Source organism: Brachycentrus maculatus, unplaced genomic scaffold (genome assembly GCF_059751285.1).
Source record: "Brachycentrus maculatus isolate JH-2025_06_01 unplaced genomic scaffold, ASM5975128v1 h1tg000199l, whole genome shotgun sequence".
NCBI lineage: Eukaryota > Metazoa > Arthropoda > Insecta > Trichoptera > Brachycentridae > Brachycentrus > Brachycentrus maculatus.
This window is the reverse complement of record NW_028280950.1, coordinates 1,382,289-1,400,959: the sequence shown is the minus strand read 5'-3', so window position 1 is coordinate 1,400,959 and position 18,671 is coordinate 1,382,289. Positions and strand designations below refer to the sequence as shown.

The 18,671-nt window shown below is 33.0% G+C and overlaps 1 protein-coding gene across 2 annotated transcripts in view; it reads right to left on the bottom strand.

The window, feature by feature from the left end:
• The window catches only part of LOC148307407 (uncharacterized), a 133,078-nt gene that overhangs the window by 9,796 nt on the left and 104,611 nt on the right, over positions 1-18,671 (bottom strand). For both annotated transcript variants that reach the window (XM_088263444.1, XM_088263445.1), the window contains exons 2-3: positions 2,117-2,399; positions 463-682 (exon numbers count right to left, since the gene is read on the bottom strand). In XM_088263444.1, the coding sequence (XP_088119570.1) occupies positions 463-682; positions 2,117-2,399 (503 nt within the window). The remainder of the gene's footprint in view (positions 1-462; positions 683-2,116; positions 2,400-18,671) is intronic.

Below are 18,671 nucleotides of genomic sequence, written 5' to 3'. Positions count from 1 at the left end.
TGAAATAATTAGAAACGGATCATAAAGGCACATTTATTTTTCAATAATAATAAACACATCATGAAAAAAGTACTTTCATCTAGTAAAAAAAAACCTACAAAATGATACATTTGAGAGAGATAATAAAAAATAATTACTTATATAAAACTAAGAAATATGAAATTTTAACAATTCCGATACCATTCAAGAGTGCATAGGATACCATACCGGATTGATATAATGTTGAAATAATCATTTATTATATGATAGCAAACTGTCTAGTCTTGCTCTCCTGATTTTTATATCTAGGAGTGGAATATATTAGATATGGTACAGATGATGTAAGTCCAGGGTAAAATATATTTCTGAGCAAGGAAACGGAGGAGATACTAATTAACATCGAATTCGATTGTTAAAAAAATATTGAATTCTGTTTTCAATTTGTATCGTTATTTTGTTAAGGACATATGTCTAGTTACTTACACATCCAGCTTTCTCCTGTCCAAGTATATCCTGAAGAAGGCGGTCAGCTTGTCCGCGTTGAAGTCCAGCAGCTGCAGGGCCAGCAGAGCCGGACCCAGTCGGGGCGCGCAGGCACGGCGCAGGGCCGCCTCCAGGCGCGGCCCGCTGGGGGGCGCACCCGCCAGGGAGCCCGCCGCCACGGAGCGCCGCAGCCGGAACCGGCCCTCGTACGCCAGGATTGCTGATGAATCAAAATGAACGTTCAGTTAATTAGCCGAGAATCTAGACATGATGCAGTGCAACTGCTGCCGATTGCCACACAAGCCATAGATAAAACAGGGTGTGGGTCACATTCTCGACTCTTTGACTCACCAACATCCCGATCGATTGAACTGTTGGGCAGTTGGTTTGTCGGTTAGTTGACTGTCGGGATTTTGTTTGCCTTTTAACACAGTAATTAGATTCATCGATTGTTCTAAATTCTCTGTTACGAAATTTCGAAAATAAGGATACATTTTAAACTTTTTTTAAGATCACCTTCGTCTTCTTCTTCTAACCCTTATCCGCACCAAATGGTGCAGTGTTATCTTGATCGTTACTTACATGAAGGCAAGGTGATCATTCCTGTGCTTCAGGGACCAGTCCAGGGTAGTTATATTAAATACATCTTACAGCGTAAAATCATTAATATACATTTTTAACCCCCCCCAAGAGACGATCACCTGTCGATGAAAACATCCGTAGTTTTCGAAACTAGTGGTGTGAAATAAAACTCAATTAGTAGTTTTATATAATTAAGTGTTTACTTTTTAATAATACTCTAATTCTGCTTGGTGTTGGCCTTGTGGCCTGTTTTAAACAGGGAATAGCCTACTGCTATATTGATTCCCATTTGTCAATGCATCTCTTTGGTGGTCTGTCCGGGAGTCGTCTACCTTGGGGTTGGCCGAGCAGTGGACTGTGGATGGTTCCATTCTCCTCACATGCGCATACCATTGTCTCCTTTGTTGCTTTCCCCAACTAACGACGTCTTGGATTTCGCATATGTATTTCTCTTATCCTGGTGTTCCTTATTCTATGTCGTAGATTCTTGCCAGATATCCTCCTTAGAGTCTTAATTTCTGACACTTGTTTTTTTTTTAAATAATCAGTATGTTTTTTGTCCGAATAACAATGCTTAACCAATAATTTTTTGTAAAAAAAGGGAAATAATTGTGTTTTTATTGTTTACAAAAATACTTGAATTTCAGACTATTTCTATGAGCCGAAGCGGCTCATTATTAGAAATAGGAATCAAATAGTGGTAAGAGTGGGTTTCTGACTCAAGAGTCCGTGACACTAACCACCGGACCACAACTCGACACTGTCAAATAGTCTTCTTCTTCTTCTTATTCTTATTATATATCTTCAGGATCTGTTTGTGCCTCCGCCTGTCGCTCTTGGGATGTTGACTCCCAGCTGTATATTTATTATCTCTTCACCTTTTTGGAGGTCTGCCTGGGGTTCTACGTTCTTCAGGGTTTCCTTGAAGGGCGATACGTGGAAGTATTAAATATTGAAAGCTGTCCCACCGCATGCCCAGATCTGATACAAAAGCATCTAGGCTTCCTGACAGATCTGCATTGGAAGTATTAAATAGTCATATTCTGAAATGATAAAGACTAGTTCAACTCACGTTCTTCCGTGTCGGTCCTGAAGGCGCCCATGTAGAGCGCCAGCCCGGCCACAGCGAGCACGGCCAGCGCAGCCAGCAGCGCCGCGGCGGCCAGCAGCGCGGAGCAGGGGCGCGCCCGGCGCGGCTTGCTGCTCAGCGGCCCGAGCGGCGCGCCCCACAGCGGCCAGTCCGCGCTGCCGCCGCTGCCGCCGCTGCTGCCCCCGCCGCCACCGCCGCCCCCGCCTCCGCCGCGTGAGTACCGCCCCGAGTAGGGGGGCCCGATGCCGCCGAACCCATACTCGCTCTAAGGAAGGAAACATTCGCTGTTTTAGTAATCAAATATAAACTTGTCCCTCACAAGTCACTCACTACTATACATTAAACTTTCAGGGAGTACAATAATTGCTGTCCGTTTTTCTCTGGGGAGTGGGTTCATTTTACATGATTATAAAAACAGAAATTATGTAAAAAAAAAAAAAACTTTTCTTCGAAATATTTTTATATTATGACAAAATTACATACAAATATCCACAGATGTCATTGCTATACAAGTTACATCATATTTGGAAAGGTACAGCGTTAACAAAAATACATATTCACTACCCTTTCCGGGAGTATGGACGTGAATGAACGTCGGTGGGAATTTTCCTCAAAGGAGTACCAACGTTGATGAACGTCGAAGTCTATCTGTCAGTTAGTATGATGTAATTTGTATAGTAATGACATCTGTGGATATTTGTTTTTAACTTTGTCATAAAATAAAACTTGGAGATGGTGAGCAATATTTTTTATTTAAATTATTTTTACATAATTTCTATTTTCATATTACAAAATTTTATTAAAAAAAAAATACATATTTAATGTAAAAAAAAACCACTCCCCAGAGAAAGTCGGGCATTAATTATTTTACTCTTGGAAAGGTTAGTAATTTGTAAAATATACAATCCATGTAATGTTACTGTAAGTAATATTTATATCTATAAGTAAAAAAAGGTTCTTTGAGGTGGTTTGAAAATGTGGAGAGAAAAGATGACGTGAATGTATTTGGCATATCGCTCACTCCTTTCAAGAACGTCGTAAATCAAAAATCGTAATTTTTCAGTTGTTCATGTTTTCGGAATGCCCATAAAATGTACTATATCCCGGCAAAAGCGGCATATTTTTAACTTAATATTTACCCGTTACAGGGCAGAAAGTGTTGTTTTTACATTTTGAAGAAAAGGTATTGTTTAATTATTTTTTTAAATATACTAAATATTTTTCAAATGGAGAAAAAACATCCAGGTTTTACCTAAAAAGATCTGTTGCACAGTAAAAAGTGCAATAAGTGGCTTGATATTTATTTTTAAAACATTGTATTATATTTTTAAACTTTAATAACGATCTCCTGAAAAATCTAGTTTTATGATATATGATGTTGCTGAAAGGAGTGAGCGATGTGTGACTAGATGTGTGGATGAAGGAAAATCTAGGAATGTATGTATGTTAGAATAAAGGAGTGTGACGTTCCATTCTCTCTACCTAACCCTACAAGGAAGCGAAGTGATGATAGCAGTGTAAATCTTAAATCTTTAACTATGAAGCATTTAACTAACTAACCATCACGCCGCTTCCCCGCAGGGGTAGGCAGAGAGAACAGAGCGCCACACCACTCTGTCCTTGCAAACATTCTTCGCCTCTTCCACGTTCATGCATCTCCTCATACATACCCGCCGATTGTTACGACTCCTAACCTGACCACTTTCAAGTATTTGGCATACCTGATCGTGCCATGTTTTTCTCGGTCTTCCTCTGCTTCTTTTCCCAATAACATTCGCCTCATAAATTTGTTTTACCGTTCTTTCCTCACTCATTCGTTCTACATGTCCAAACCATCTCAACACACCTTTCTTAATTTTATCGATAATGCTTATCTCAGCTTTGCATTCTTTCCTTATTTCACTATTCGTACATCTATCATACATCGTTTTGTCGCACATTCTTCTGAGAGATCGCATTTCGACTGCATTCAGTCTACTTTCATCCTTCTTTTGCCAACTCCACGTTTCACATCCATACATTAGAGTTGGAACCAGGACTCCGTTGTGCACTGCCAGCAAATCTTTAACTATGAAGCATTTCAGGTATTATATTGTTGCGGCTTCTCTAATCGCAGGAAATTACCATGTCAATGTTAATTAACTCGATTATAATTGCATGTCCAGTGCATAATAAATCTGTTCGGAATAAAAACGCGGAAATGAATTATTAGCAATGGAAATAAATAATCGCACCCGTGATCAGCCGCCATGTCATAACTGGACACTGTTCCATAGTAAGAGTAAATTAATAATTAATATCTTATGTAATACGCAGGTAGGTACCTACTGACCGCAGCGACACCACTGACCGTGAAGCCGTCTTCACATTATCAACTTTACATATAACTGTGTGAAAATTCAATGAATATTACGTAATTATTTTGAAGACTTAAGGTGCGAGTCCTCGCTTTAAAGTACGCGATATTACGTTGTTTCAATTCTATGTATATCGCTCATATTGGTGCATCGATGACGTAATTACACTTTTAGAAACATTACAGGAGATGCCATTCAGACGTTGTAGCAACAGAAATGGCGCCATTTTACTCAATCCTACAATGACACTCGCGCCATCTCGCAGCATTTCACCACAAAATCAATTCTGTCGATGTTTCTCCCGATGTAAATAGTCTTTCCGCACATTTTGACATTTTCAACTTGTTTAAAAAATAAAGAGTAATTGCGTTATTGTTGCACCAAATGAGCGATATGTACACAAGTTTAATAAACCATAGCTTGAACCCGGCCACTCATTGCTATGGCTCAGTCTGGAAAAGACATATAAAGCGCACATTTTCACTCACCTAAGAATCATTAACCTTTTCCTCTTAAAGTATTTTGCAGAAATTATTATTCATTTGCCCTTGAAAACCATATACACCACATTTTTGATATTTTACCATTTTGACAGTTGAAAAAACAGTAGAATCTCACTTCATTTGCTTTAAATTCAATTTTGTTCCGAATTCAAATTTTAAATAATAGCGTTCTGTTTGATTAACGCATGAATAAATTATACCTACCTAGGTTAAGTGGTAAAGGTACCTACGAATATTTAAATCTATCAAACAGGACACATTTTTATAAAATTTGAATTTGGAACAAAAACCTGACAAACGAAGTGAGATTCTTCTGTGTTTCCAAATGTCATAATATGAAAATGGTTTTGCGCATATTTCTGTTCACGTTTCCATTCCCGTTTTTTGCGTTTATTTGTTATTCTAAAGTTTTTTATGCCTCTTTAAACAAATAACATACATTTCTTTACATAAAAATGATCCAATAGATTTTTTGTTTGGTTAACTGAAAATGTATTCTAGTATTTTTGTTGCCGTTGTTTTAAAAAGGAAAAATTAGAATTAATGAAAAGAAATTTGATTTTTAGACCACGAAGAAATCCGGTCACGGGTAAATATAATAAAACTTGAAAAAGGTATATGCTATAGTTGTTGTAAAGCTATATGGTATAGTTGTTGTAAAGCTATATGGTATGTTATTATTCTTTTAACGTTGTGCGAGAAAGCTTTGGAAAAAGCTACGTGTAGCAGAGGTTTATATGTCATATTTGGCTAGATTCAATAAAATATATGTATAATAATTCACTCAACGAATGTTAAATATGAAAATAGCAATACAAATATTTCGACCGCTAATTTGCACCCATGAATGAATTTCATGACGTAAATGTTTTTTATTTTTTTTTATTTTAATTTTTTATAAGCCTTCTCTAATATAAGATATATCCAAGATAAAAAAAAGACAGTGAAAATTGTTTGTTAATACATATCGCTCACTCCTTTCAAGAACGTCATAAATCAAAATACTTGATTTTTCAGGAGAACGTTTTTAAAGTTTAAAAATATAATGCAATGTATTATAAATAAATATCAAGCCACTTATTATTAAACTTTTTACTATGCAACAGATCTTTTGAGGTAAAACCTGAAGGTTTTTTCTCCATTTGAAAAATATTTAGTTTATTTATAAAATAATTAAACAATACCTTTTCCTCAAAATGCAAAATCAACACTTTCTGTCCTGTAGCAGGTAAATATTAAGTTACAAATATGTCTCTTTTACTGGGATATAGTACATTTTCTGGGCATTCCGAAAACATGCACAACTGAAAATCGACGATTTTTGATTTATGACGTTCTTGAAAGGAGTGAGCGATATGGTATTCCATTTTACACGTATTTATTGCAGATTTTTTTTAACAATTCAACTATTAATTTTGAAGTAGGTGAAATAGGTGTGAAATAGGAGACGATAAAGATATAAAATATTTATAAAATATTTATCACTTTTTATTAATACAATTTAACCTACCGGTTTCGACAAGAACCTTGTCATCATCAGGGTTTATTTAATTCAAAAACATTAAAATACTCTCACCAAAAACTTTTACACACTCCGTAAAAATCCTAACTAGTTGGGATAAATATTTTATAAAGGATATAATATTTATCTTTTTATAATCCGCATTTTACTTTTTCATTATAATTTAAAGATATTATCAAAAAATAGAAAATTGTGATTTATCCGAATAGTATATTAAGTAGTTACGAACGATGTTATGACTCTCATCTTAAAATTTCCTTTTATTATGCTGGAGTGAATATACTGAATATTCAACCTAACGCTACTTCTACTGTAATTTTTCAGTAAAAAGAGATGCATCATAAATATTTATTCGCACATATTGTTGTTATTAAAAAAGACTAACTAACTAACTAACCATCACGCCGCCTTCTGCAGGGATAGGCAGAATAGAACACCACACCAATCTCTCTTTGCAAAACAATCTTCGCTTCTTCCACACTCATACATATCGTAGTCGTACAGGAGAAAGTGACCAACTACCAAAACGTAAAATGTTCAGGAGGGCCATTTAAGTCACTTTTGCTTGGCAACAAAATAAACACCAATGCAGTTAGTCATTTTTAACTAGTCAATATGTTATACTTCCATGTTTAAAATCCTTTGGGATTTTTTCAGGGCAATATTAAGCTAGTAAGATATCAAATAGTCAATGATCACGTTTTTGTAAAACAATGCACTTGGTCACTTCTCCTGTATGACTACGATATCCTCAAATTAGTCCGACTCGTGACCTGATCACTTTCAAGTATGCCAAGTTACCAACTACTTTCTTTCGTTCTTTTTCTACACATTCGTTCCTCGTGTCCAAACCTGAGAACAAATAATTTTAGTATCATAATGTAGGTAGAACGTGTATTATACAATATTGACCGTACGTTCCTGCGTATTGCATTGTTAACATGTAAATTATGCATAATAGTGTGCAAATACAAGATGTTGGTGATAAAATTATTGCAAACAGCTGATATAATTATTATTATCTCATCTGCATTGTTAATTTGAATTCCAATGATTATACATGTTTTATTTCGTAAATATATAAAACAGTCACAAGGATATACTTGTGTGTTTGCTTCAGTAAACAATATTGACTTTGATATTAATTTATGGCAGACATTTATAGGACAATAATTAGAATACGAGAATCGATAAATGAAGCGAAAATCATTACAAGTGGTGATGATATATCGCTCACTCCTTTCAAGAACGTCATAAATAAAAAAAATTGTCAATTTTCAGTTGTGCATGTTTTCGGAATGCCCAGAAAATGTACAATATATCCCAGCAAAAGAGGCATATTTTTTACTTAATACTTACCCGCTACAGGGCAGAAAATGTTCTTTTGCATTTTGAAGAAAACGTATTGTTTGATTATTTTTTTAAATATACTAAATATTTTTCAAATTGAGGAAAAACCTTCAGGTTTTACCTAAAAAGATCTGTTGCACAGTAAAAAGTTCAATAACTGGCTTGATATTTATTTTTAATACATTGTGTTATATTTTTAAACTTTAAAAACGTTCTCCTGAAAAATCAAGTTTTTTGATTTATGACGTTCTTGAAAGGAGTGAGCGATATGTATAATCAAGCAATATCAATAACAACAAAAAATAGTTCCTCGATTATGTACTTCGAAAATTTCCACATATGCAAATCCAAAATCGTATGAAATAGTTAGTCATGAATTTGTGGCTAGTATTTATTACCTACCATGAAAAAGTAATGCCCTTCTCTCTAATCTTCTTCACGTACGTCATCTGCATTCCGTTATACATATTCCACTCGTTTATCCAAAAATCTATGAAACAGGACTTATCACCCTGCCTTCATATCATCAACGATGTAGTAAACATCGCATTATTCCGATGCTGTGTCCTATGCATTATTTTTTATTGAGAGAAATATTTGTGTTTTATTATTTACAAAAATACTTCAATTTCATACTACTTCTCTGAGCCAAATTGTAGTACGTAGAGTGAGTTCGAACTCATAAAGTCTGACTGAAGAGTTCGCGACACTAACCACGGAACCACAACCCGACACAATGATGCCTGCTTGGATGCCGATAGAGTATTGAAGAATAAGTTTTTACGTAGGTACTTTATCAAGAGATATTTTTTTAAAAGCTTTTGAAAAATATTTCACTAAGAATTCCGAATAGAAAAAATGGGATAGTATTTCAGTTCTTTATTTGAAATGCAAATTCGATATTTTCAAATTATAAATGATGTTTTTGAAATTCGAAGTTAAAATTTAATCATGTGCTGCCAGTTTACAAAAAATGCATCTTGTTTGGTTAATCACGAAATCGTTGAGGTAGGTACTTTTTAATATGAATATTTAATATCATCGCTCGAAACATTGTGTGGAAAGTGAATGATCGAGTGAACAGGAAGTATGAAGGTAAATGAGATGATGCAACCGTAGCGATCCTGTTCATGCAACAGTGGACGAGACTTCAATATGCGAGTCTGGATAACGGTTCACAGATAGTTTGATCAATGTACGGGTAAGTAGGTGAAGGGAGGGCAACATTATCCGACGACTACTTATCCCGGGCTTGATGTAACTTGCGTTTAGTGTACCGTGGGTCATGTACACACTTTATATTATCTGTATTTTAAATGTAGATGTAGTGGTAGTCTCCTGACTGCCCTTTTCATGGTTTAAAAAATACAAATTGGATTGGAATTGAACATGATTTTTTCGAGTTTGTAAATTATATTTAGTATACAAATTAAACGATTTCATCATAACGCTTACTATGTTTTTTATACGAATAATTAAACAAAAAGTATTTCTAATAAACCAATATTTTTATGGCGATTTATTTTCTTTTAAATGCAGCTCTATGCATTATATTATAATTGGTGAAAAAAAAGCTTAGCTTCTGATAATTCCTGAATTAATGAACCCTTATGGGTTTCAGTTCGTATTTATATCTATATAAATATGGTAGAAATGTAAATATTTGTTCAAAATCTTAAATATCTTCGAATATTTTTTTCTTGACAACGTTGCATTTAAATACCGGCGTTTTTTTACACCTTCGACTATTTTTTTTTATCTAGGACAATTTTTTTCAAAGCACCTTTTTTGGCCGTAATGGCAGTGCCATCTGTTGAACGTATCAGTAACACACGCAATACTAAACATTGGTCGTGACGGACAGCGTGCTTCTTGACAGCTGCCGTCAATAGCATCTTCAATGTTTTCGATTACATTATTCTTTCATAGAATTTCTACATTTTCATTGCTTCACAGCCGTTGTGAAAATATACAATTAGAAATGTGTGTTTTTTTTTAAAATTAATTTTTCAAAAAAAAAATAAAACTAAACAAGAACTTATTCTTACGAATAGAAAAGGAAGTTTAACAATAAAACAAATACATGTTGATTAAGATGACCTTGTTAATGAAATTGGTTTATATCACGAATTTCTTCATGGACGAATTTTATCATTTATAATTTATTATTCATAATAGCACTGAGGTCATTCAGCGCTTCCTAAAGGGAAATAATCTTTTAACATCTCACCTGAGTTAGTAACTTTGGCGCTACCATACTATTTTTTTAACGTATGTAAATATATACAAATACATACGCATAAATATATTTTTTTTATTTATTGATTTGGCGTTGAATTTGTAGAACTCCATTTTAATTTATGTATTAATTTTAAATCAAACACAGATTTTTTGAGTCTACTAAGTTGTATTTTATTAACAAAAACACATAAATAAATTATATTGTGACAATTGTTTCGCCTTGTTATTGCTGCACGTGTTAAAACTGTCACTTAGAATTATATAGCTACATAAGGACCGTAGTCCATTTGATCTTCACATTCGTTTGATAATGCCCTAACAAGGCGAAACAATTGTCACAATGTAATTTTTTATCTGTTTTTGTTAATAAAATACAGCTTAGTAGACTTAAAAAATCTGTGTTTGATTTAAAAATAATACATATATTTTTTTAATTTTAATTATACATGCACAGTTCAGCGATGTAAAAAATACACATAAGATAAAGGAACATTTATATGATATAGGTCAATTACAAAAACTGGAATAATTATTGATTTTCAACACTACGATATTCTTTCTAAAGCATCCTCATTCTATCATTCAGCTGATCTTGGCTGTTTACTGTAATTTTTTATGTCTCGATATATTGAGAAAATAAAATAGCAGCAATCTTTAAGGAATATTAGTCAGGAATCAAAGAAAGGTTATTAAATGATCATATTATTATCAAATTATTGATACTTTTACACGATATAATACACAATAACTATCCATTTTGTCATCAGATAGCATAAATCAATCATCAAACAAAGTAATAGTTTTGTCATGAATAATGTGACATTATATTATTTCGAGAAATAAAAATACTTTGTGTTCTGATACACTCACATTTTTATTAACCAACTAGTTTCGGCAACAACCTGTTGCCCTCTTCAGGCTTTTATCTATTACGGAAACCCTAAAGAGGGCAACAGGTTGTTGCCGATACTAGTTGGTTAATAAAAATGTGAGTGGATCAGCACACAAAGTATTTTTATTTCTCGAAATAATATATCAATATGATCCACAAAGTTAATGCTTTCAATATTCAAAACAATGTGGCATTATCTTAAATGATCAATAGAAAAAGCAAATAAACAATATTAAATAAATAAACAACACAAATGATGCATATCAATATTGCACAGGTAAGTATGTACATAAATTATCAATGGAAATTTCGTTAAACATAATGGACCGTTATCACTTGTCATATTGCAAACACTTATTGAGTTAAATAATACTATAATTTATTACCTAAATTAAATATATAGATTTACCTCTCTTACTAGGCTATTCAGACTAATATACTCCCCATATTCATTAATTCATCCGTACGAGCATCTCAAAATATCAACAAAATATCTCTAGCCTTTTCTGTTGGCTGCCAGCTTATTTGCATCATCCCAAGTCAGACGAAAATTAAGAAACGAAGTCAGTTACTCAAAGTTTATACGAGAATTGCCGACGAATTATCACCAGTGGACGTCCTGGGCGGCGGGATCCTGATGTCTTGTAAAAGAGACAAGTTTAAAGCTCTCGGAAGGTGTGTGAAGTACATACATGGCTAGCTAACTCAATAGCCTTTTCTTGACGATAGTTATAACCACAGGTTGTGCGTCCTACGCCGTATTTTCTCGTTTCTCACGAAGTCAAACTAACACACGACTAAAGTTCTTCTGAACGACTAAAAGCTGAGTATGTGGCTGCTCTGGGCCCTTGTAAAGTGCCATGTCTCAGCCGTATAAAAGAATAGGAACGATGCTGGCATTATTTAGGTGGCATTTGGTCTTAAATAAGTACAAATCTGATACACATGTAATACCATGCGCCCGAGAAATATGATTTAAAAAAAAAATTACCCGCAAAGCGTCTATTTTTGAATGCTCGTCTGCAGGTAGGATAGTGAGGATATGGAAGGTAAATGTGAAAAATACATCACAAACACCCAGAACAATTGAAAATAAGTCTTTCTTAAATTAAATTTACAATTTGCGGGAATCGAACCCGCAACGCCTGTTTCGCAGTCGATCGTCTATCCAACTACGCCACGGCGCCTGTCAATGGCCAGTATTGCCTACAATCTAGTTTTAACATATTGATGAAACATATTTTTTTCGACAGATTAGGGTTTACGCAACCATCTTTATTTCTTTGTTCCTTTTTTGTCGCGATGTACCCAACGTAAGTGTTTATCACTGTGCATTAATTATTATTTGTGCATAAGTAATTTTCTTAGAACAGCTAGCTAACCTAACTAATAGCCTTCACAGTTGATGAGTCATTAACAAGGTTGGGATAATATTTCAAGATTTAATTGTTTATAATAATATTGACACAAACAAGTCGTGATAGAGAATCGCATGGGAACTGCGTGTTAAGAGGGGCGTACAACTATGTAAAAACGTTCATATAATATTATGCTTTACTCTTTTAACTGACTTAACTGACATTTTTCAGAATTTCAGATAAGAGCCCATTTTATTTTATTTAAAAAGTATTTCTTCATACATTTATTTTACATAATCAAAATATTTATACTTAAATCCTGAAAATTTTGTATAATATTTGTATGTATGCATATTATCGGTCGAAAAACCCCGTCTGGATCGACTTCCCCTATCTTTATTTCTCACATCGATCAGACTCAAATTTCTGAACATTTTTGACATCTCAACATAGATAAAGAAGAATATGGAAGTCTGGGAATTTACAGGGTTTATGACCGTCATAGGCTTGGTTAAGTGAATGTAACATTCACAAATTCTACCCACGATTGACAACCACACCACTCAATTTTTGGAACTTCTATATATATTGATCAAACTCGTGACATAGCAAATGTGAGTTCACAACAGCCATCTATGTTGAAAAAGGGAAAGTTTTTGTTAAGCAAAGACTCTTTCTATTTGTATGCAAGGTCCAAATCTTGTATTATGTTCACATACTTGAGACCCGCCTGAAAACATATTTAATTTTTTTTATGTAGCTTATACTTTAACCTGCTATTTTTAATGTGTCTAAATGTTCACAAATCTGGATTATCTCCGCTTAGGAGTTATTTTTATGATTATGGATATCTCAACATACATGAAAAAGGATATAAAAAATGACGAATAATACAGATTCTAATATTAAAATACTTATGTACGAGTATGTATGTTGATGATGTAGTAAGAGGATAAGTCATTTTAGGAAAATCCATTTACTACATACAATTCAAGCCGCCTTTTTCATTCATTAATAGAACGCTGTTTTTTTTTATATACGATTACTCAGAGGCGAGGCCGTGTGAAGCATGCAGCGTGAAAATACTCCCCCCTTAAGAATTTTATTAATATTATATTATAGTGTGAGTCACTTTCCATCGCAGGTCGTGTGTTGTAAGATTAGTACGTTACTAATTTTACATACAATGGAAATAAAAATGAATAGTGTATTAAGATGAAGCCAATCAGTCTAGGAAGACGATTATAATCTTCTTCATACAAAACACGGAATCTTATTTTGTTTGGAAATCAGAAGATAGTAGATAAATGCACAAAGTGAATAATCATACTTACAAAGTAACTCTATAAACTGACTTTATAGTGAAACCAACATTTTTTTTCTAATTAATGTGTCTTATAATAAGTAAACGGATTCTATTTCAGCAAAATTATAAGCGGAAAATCCATCGCCCAATATATGAGAGAACTAATTGTCTTAGCGCAATTTGCATTTATTTTTTATTCGTGGATTTTTTCGCGAGTGATACGTATCGCAAATCCGGTTAAATACTTAATTTAGAATATGGAGGAATAACTAATGTAACAACTCCAAATTCGACGTCAGAAAAGTAATAAAATAGGTTATCCTTTAGTGGACTTACAGGATTTTGGAATATTGTCTAAATTACAGTATTTTTTCTAAAAATTCTACACTGGTAACGCTGGTTTTTCACCCTTATAATTATATGTCAAGATATACATTATAGATGTCTCAAGAGAGCTGACAGATGGTGCTGCCATCTGTTGAGAACTCATTGAAGTATACACCTTTCTCCATATGAATAAAAAGAGAATTCTTCCGATTTTTTCACATAGTAGGATAAGTATGATGAAAATGTTCAATTTATGTATTTTTATTTGACGAGTTAATTACTAACAACATTTGTTTCCATCAAACACTGGATTTTCACCCTAAGTTTCACCACTCATAAGGACAAAAAACTAGTAAATTTAAAGATTGTTGTGTCTTTATTTTGTACAATACATACAAATATACATTTTTTTAAACTTAAAATTTTCTCTAACAAGTTCAGACGCATTGTTAATTGGGTGCAAAATATTTTTTTTTAAATTGATTTAAAGTACCATCTGCTTGTGGTTGTATGCAATACAAAGATAATTATGTGCCCTTTTATGAAGACTCGGAAACGTAATAAGTAAAGCAGGAATGCCGTTATCAGCAATCTGCAAGAGAAACCACGACATATAGTATCTTGTACTATACATTATACATATTCGTACAAGTATGTAGACTTTGCTCCTTCTATCCCGACTTCAGTAACAGTTTGCACATATCGCTCACTCCTTTCAACAACGTCATATATAAAAAATCGTAAGTTTTCAGTTGTGCATGTTTACGGAATGCCCAGAAAATGTACTATATCCCAGCAAAAGCGGCATATTTTTAACTTAATATTTACCCGCTACAGGGCAGAAAGTGTTGTTTTTGCATTTTGAAGAAAAGGTATTGTTTAATTATTTTTTAAAATAAACTAAATATTTTTCAAACGGAGAAAAAACATTCAGGTTTTACCTAAAAAGATCTGTTGCACAGTTAAAAGTTCAATTAGTGGCTTGATATTTATTTCTGATACATTTTATTATATTTTAAAACTTTAAAAACGATCTCCCGAAAAATTCAGTTTTTTGATATATGACGTTGTTGAAAGGAGTGAGCGATATGTACTATATTTGTAAAATGCACATTTTCATCTACACTTTACATGTATTCTAATTCCACATGAATATTTTTAGTATGTGAAAAATGCATATAATATTTTTATGGGCAATTAGACAAATTTTCAAGGCTTAGAAAATATTCGCTTTGTAATGTATTTTGAGGCTCCCTCGAGTTTTTTTTAAAATATTTACTATGGAGGTATTAATACAGCTTTCAAATCATTGTTGAATTGATGCCACCATTAAAAAATATGTAAAATAGTAAAATATTTCTCTGCGTATGTACATATATGTAATAGTAATAATATTACCAGTCCAGGTCAATACTTACAGTAGTTTTAATAATATAAGAACGACAATGACTATGGAATGAATTACCTCTCCTTGTAAAAAATGCACATTCTCTAATAACTTTTAAGAAACGTCTGAGACATTACTATTTATCATTAGAATCCCAACTGTCCATCATTCCTCCTCCTTAGTTTTTCCCACCCTATCCTTAAACTTCCTTTTTCCTTTGCCCTCCTTATTATCATCTTTTTTAATTTAGGTTTTTTTAATGTTCAAGAACTATCTACCCTCTGATTGCAAACAGCTATATATGGTATCAAACGTTTTGATCAATATCGCTGGTCTGTTTTTGGTTGTTTGGAAGATATATCTTTTTAGCAATAAGCCCGCCAATGTACTTATTTATTTTCTGTACATGAAGTTTAAATACATAAATAAACATATGAACCAAAAACAAAATATATATTTTTTTACCGGAATGAGCGGTACCTAATGAACCCTGGAGTCCATATAATATTACGTATTTCTTGTACCCTCTTATGAGATTATTCTTGTAAAAGATGTATTAACTTCTTCATACTAGTGTACGTATTTAATGTGATATGTTACTCGTACGTATGTATATAAAGCGCACAAAGCACGTTCAGAATAAGCTCCCGCCAAGGTCACCCCACGCCCCGTACCACCTGCACGCTCGCTACTCCCGACTCCTCACAGCCAATTATCTCTGCAGGGCTAAGGCCTCATCTTACTAGTACTAGTCACTAGTTACTAGCGCTCCCATTCAACCGGCTCGCCTATAATTGATCTCGCAATTAGCGCAATGTTTTGAGTTCTATGGAATTACGCATCATCTACATACAATAAAAATTAGAAACGTCTAACGACCGCCGCAGGCTCTAACGACAGATATATGGTATTAATTTATTTCTAACTAATCATAAGTCGGCTTCGTAGTGTAGTGATTAGCACATTTGACTGTGACAAGAGAAATCCCGAATGGATTCCAGTAGGAACACCAGAAAAAATATTTTTACTAGAATATGCTGATGTTCTTCTTCTTATTTATCATTGAAAGCTGTCCCACCGCATTCCCAGATCTGATACAGAAGCATTTAGGCTTCCTGATAGATCTCCTCTTGTAAAACCATTTTTTTAAATTAAGTTGCGAAATTTGTTAAAAATGTGCAAAACAAAATCGTATCCCGATTTTACTGTGAACAAGTATATTCTTTAAATATGTAAAACAAAACTGAATGAATTGTTTTAACATCAAATTTTTATCTTCATCAAACAGAAAAAGTAGGTAAGTTTATATGGGAAAAGTGCAATATAGAAGTATCTTAGCCCGGTATTCGTTAAGACGCCACTTAATTTTCTCTAAATCTAGGTACATTTTACGTTTATGTATTAATTTTAAATCAAACACAGATTTTTTGAGTCTACTAAGTTGTATTTTATTAACAAAAACACATAAAAAATTATATTGTGACAATTGTTTCGCCTTGTTAGGGTATTATCAAACGAATTTTTTATGTGTTTTTGTAAATAAAATACAACTTAGTAGACTCAAAAAATCTGTGTTTGATTTAAAATTAATACATAAATTAAAATGGAGTTCTACAAATTAAACGCCAAATCAATAAATAAAAACCTTTTATGTTTTGAGTTTTTTCTTTAAACACCCTTTTTGAATTGAAATAATAGATTTTTCTTTAAAATAATTGTATGGTTTCAAAAAGAAAGGAGTTATTGAAAGCTTATGACTTAAATATTTATGAAAATATTTTTTAACAGTTATTCTAGAAAACAAACAAAATATCAAATTTATATTATTTTAAAAAAAGTCTGGCGTGGAAAGACGTGTTACCTCTACAGCGAATGAATTCTGTGTTGCGTTATATCTCTTTTCGCCTCGAATTATTAAAAATTAAGGATGAAATTAAGAACAAATTATATTAAACTTGTATCTAGTAGGAGCCCTTAGATAACATATATCGTGGATCGTATTATAAGGCACACGTCCATACAACCTCCTTCATGTCATGATACATAATGAACTACAATAAATGCCGATATTCTTAGTTATTCCAGGATATTTTATCATTTAAATCTGACAGATATTACTATAACTAATAATATTTTCTTCAAATTATATAAGTTATTACTCCTATCTTATTGAGATTTATCCGACGTTTACTGACCCTAGGCTACGTGCTACTGGTGTAGATTACCTTTATGTCTCAATTATTGTATGATTTATCTGTAATACCAGTGTTTCCCATACAATATACGTCATACATCATACAACCAGTGTCGTTTTAAACCGAAAGCGAAATGAAAAAGGGCGAATAATAAAATGAAACGGGCGTTAAAAGCTTTTTCTGAAATATAAATACAATTAGTAAACAGGATTTTCTTAGGAAACAAATGTACTAATATACATTTGGACTACCCAAGCTTTAGATTTATTTAAGTATTTTGGAATTTTTCTAAGATAAAAGGTAAAAAAAATATTTACTTTTTGTGCAAGAAATACTTATACTTTATAACGTGAAAATTAAAAAAAAATCTATGAAATTAACCTCAATAATCAATAAAATGTTTGAATCATACATATGAAGAGTTTACTACATTAGGCATGAATGCAACACCATTTTTTAAACCCTTATCTGCACCCGATGGTGCATAGGGCACTGCATCGTATAAACGTAGTGTTATTTTAATCGTTAACTCATTAAGGAAAGGTGATCGGCCCTCCGCTTCAAATACCAGTACAGGGTAATATCGAATAAATATTACAGTGAAAAAAATCGCTGTAATATTTATTCAATATTACCCCTAGACAGTCGAAATCGTAGGAGGACTGATAGGCTCCGTCTTTGAGCCTAAAAGGTATTCGAGCTCATGATACAACTTATGTATATCGCATTTGAAGGGATGATTTATATTACCCTACGATTTTTTTTATTTCGCCAAAATGATCATATAAATCGACAGTCACAACATATCTACAGTTAACGTATTAATTTATGCATATACTGTTCCATAAGAAACAAAAAAATCACATTAATTTCTCTGATTATTCAAAACTAACAGTTATCCGTCGAAAGTTGAATTTAATCAGACTAATTTAAAATGTATTATGTATTCATTTTAAAGCGCTTAGTTAAGAGTATAATGCGAAACGCTACTTCTGCAGAATACTTTTAATTTTACGCTCAATGAATATGATTTAACAGATTAAAATCGGATCAAAATTATATAATAATTACTTCGCTCTAACGCACGATTAAAAAACGC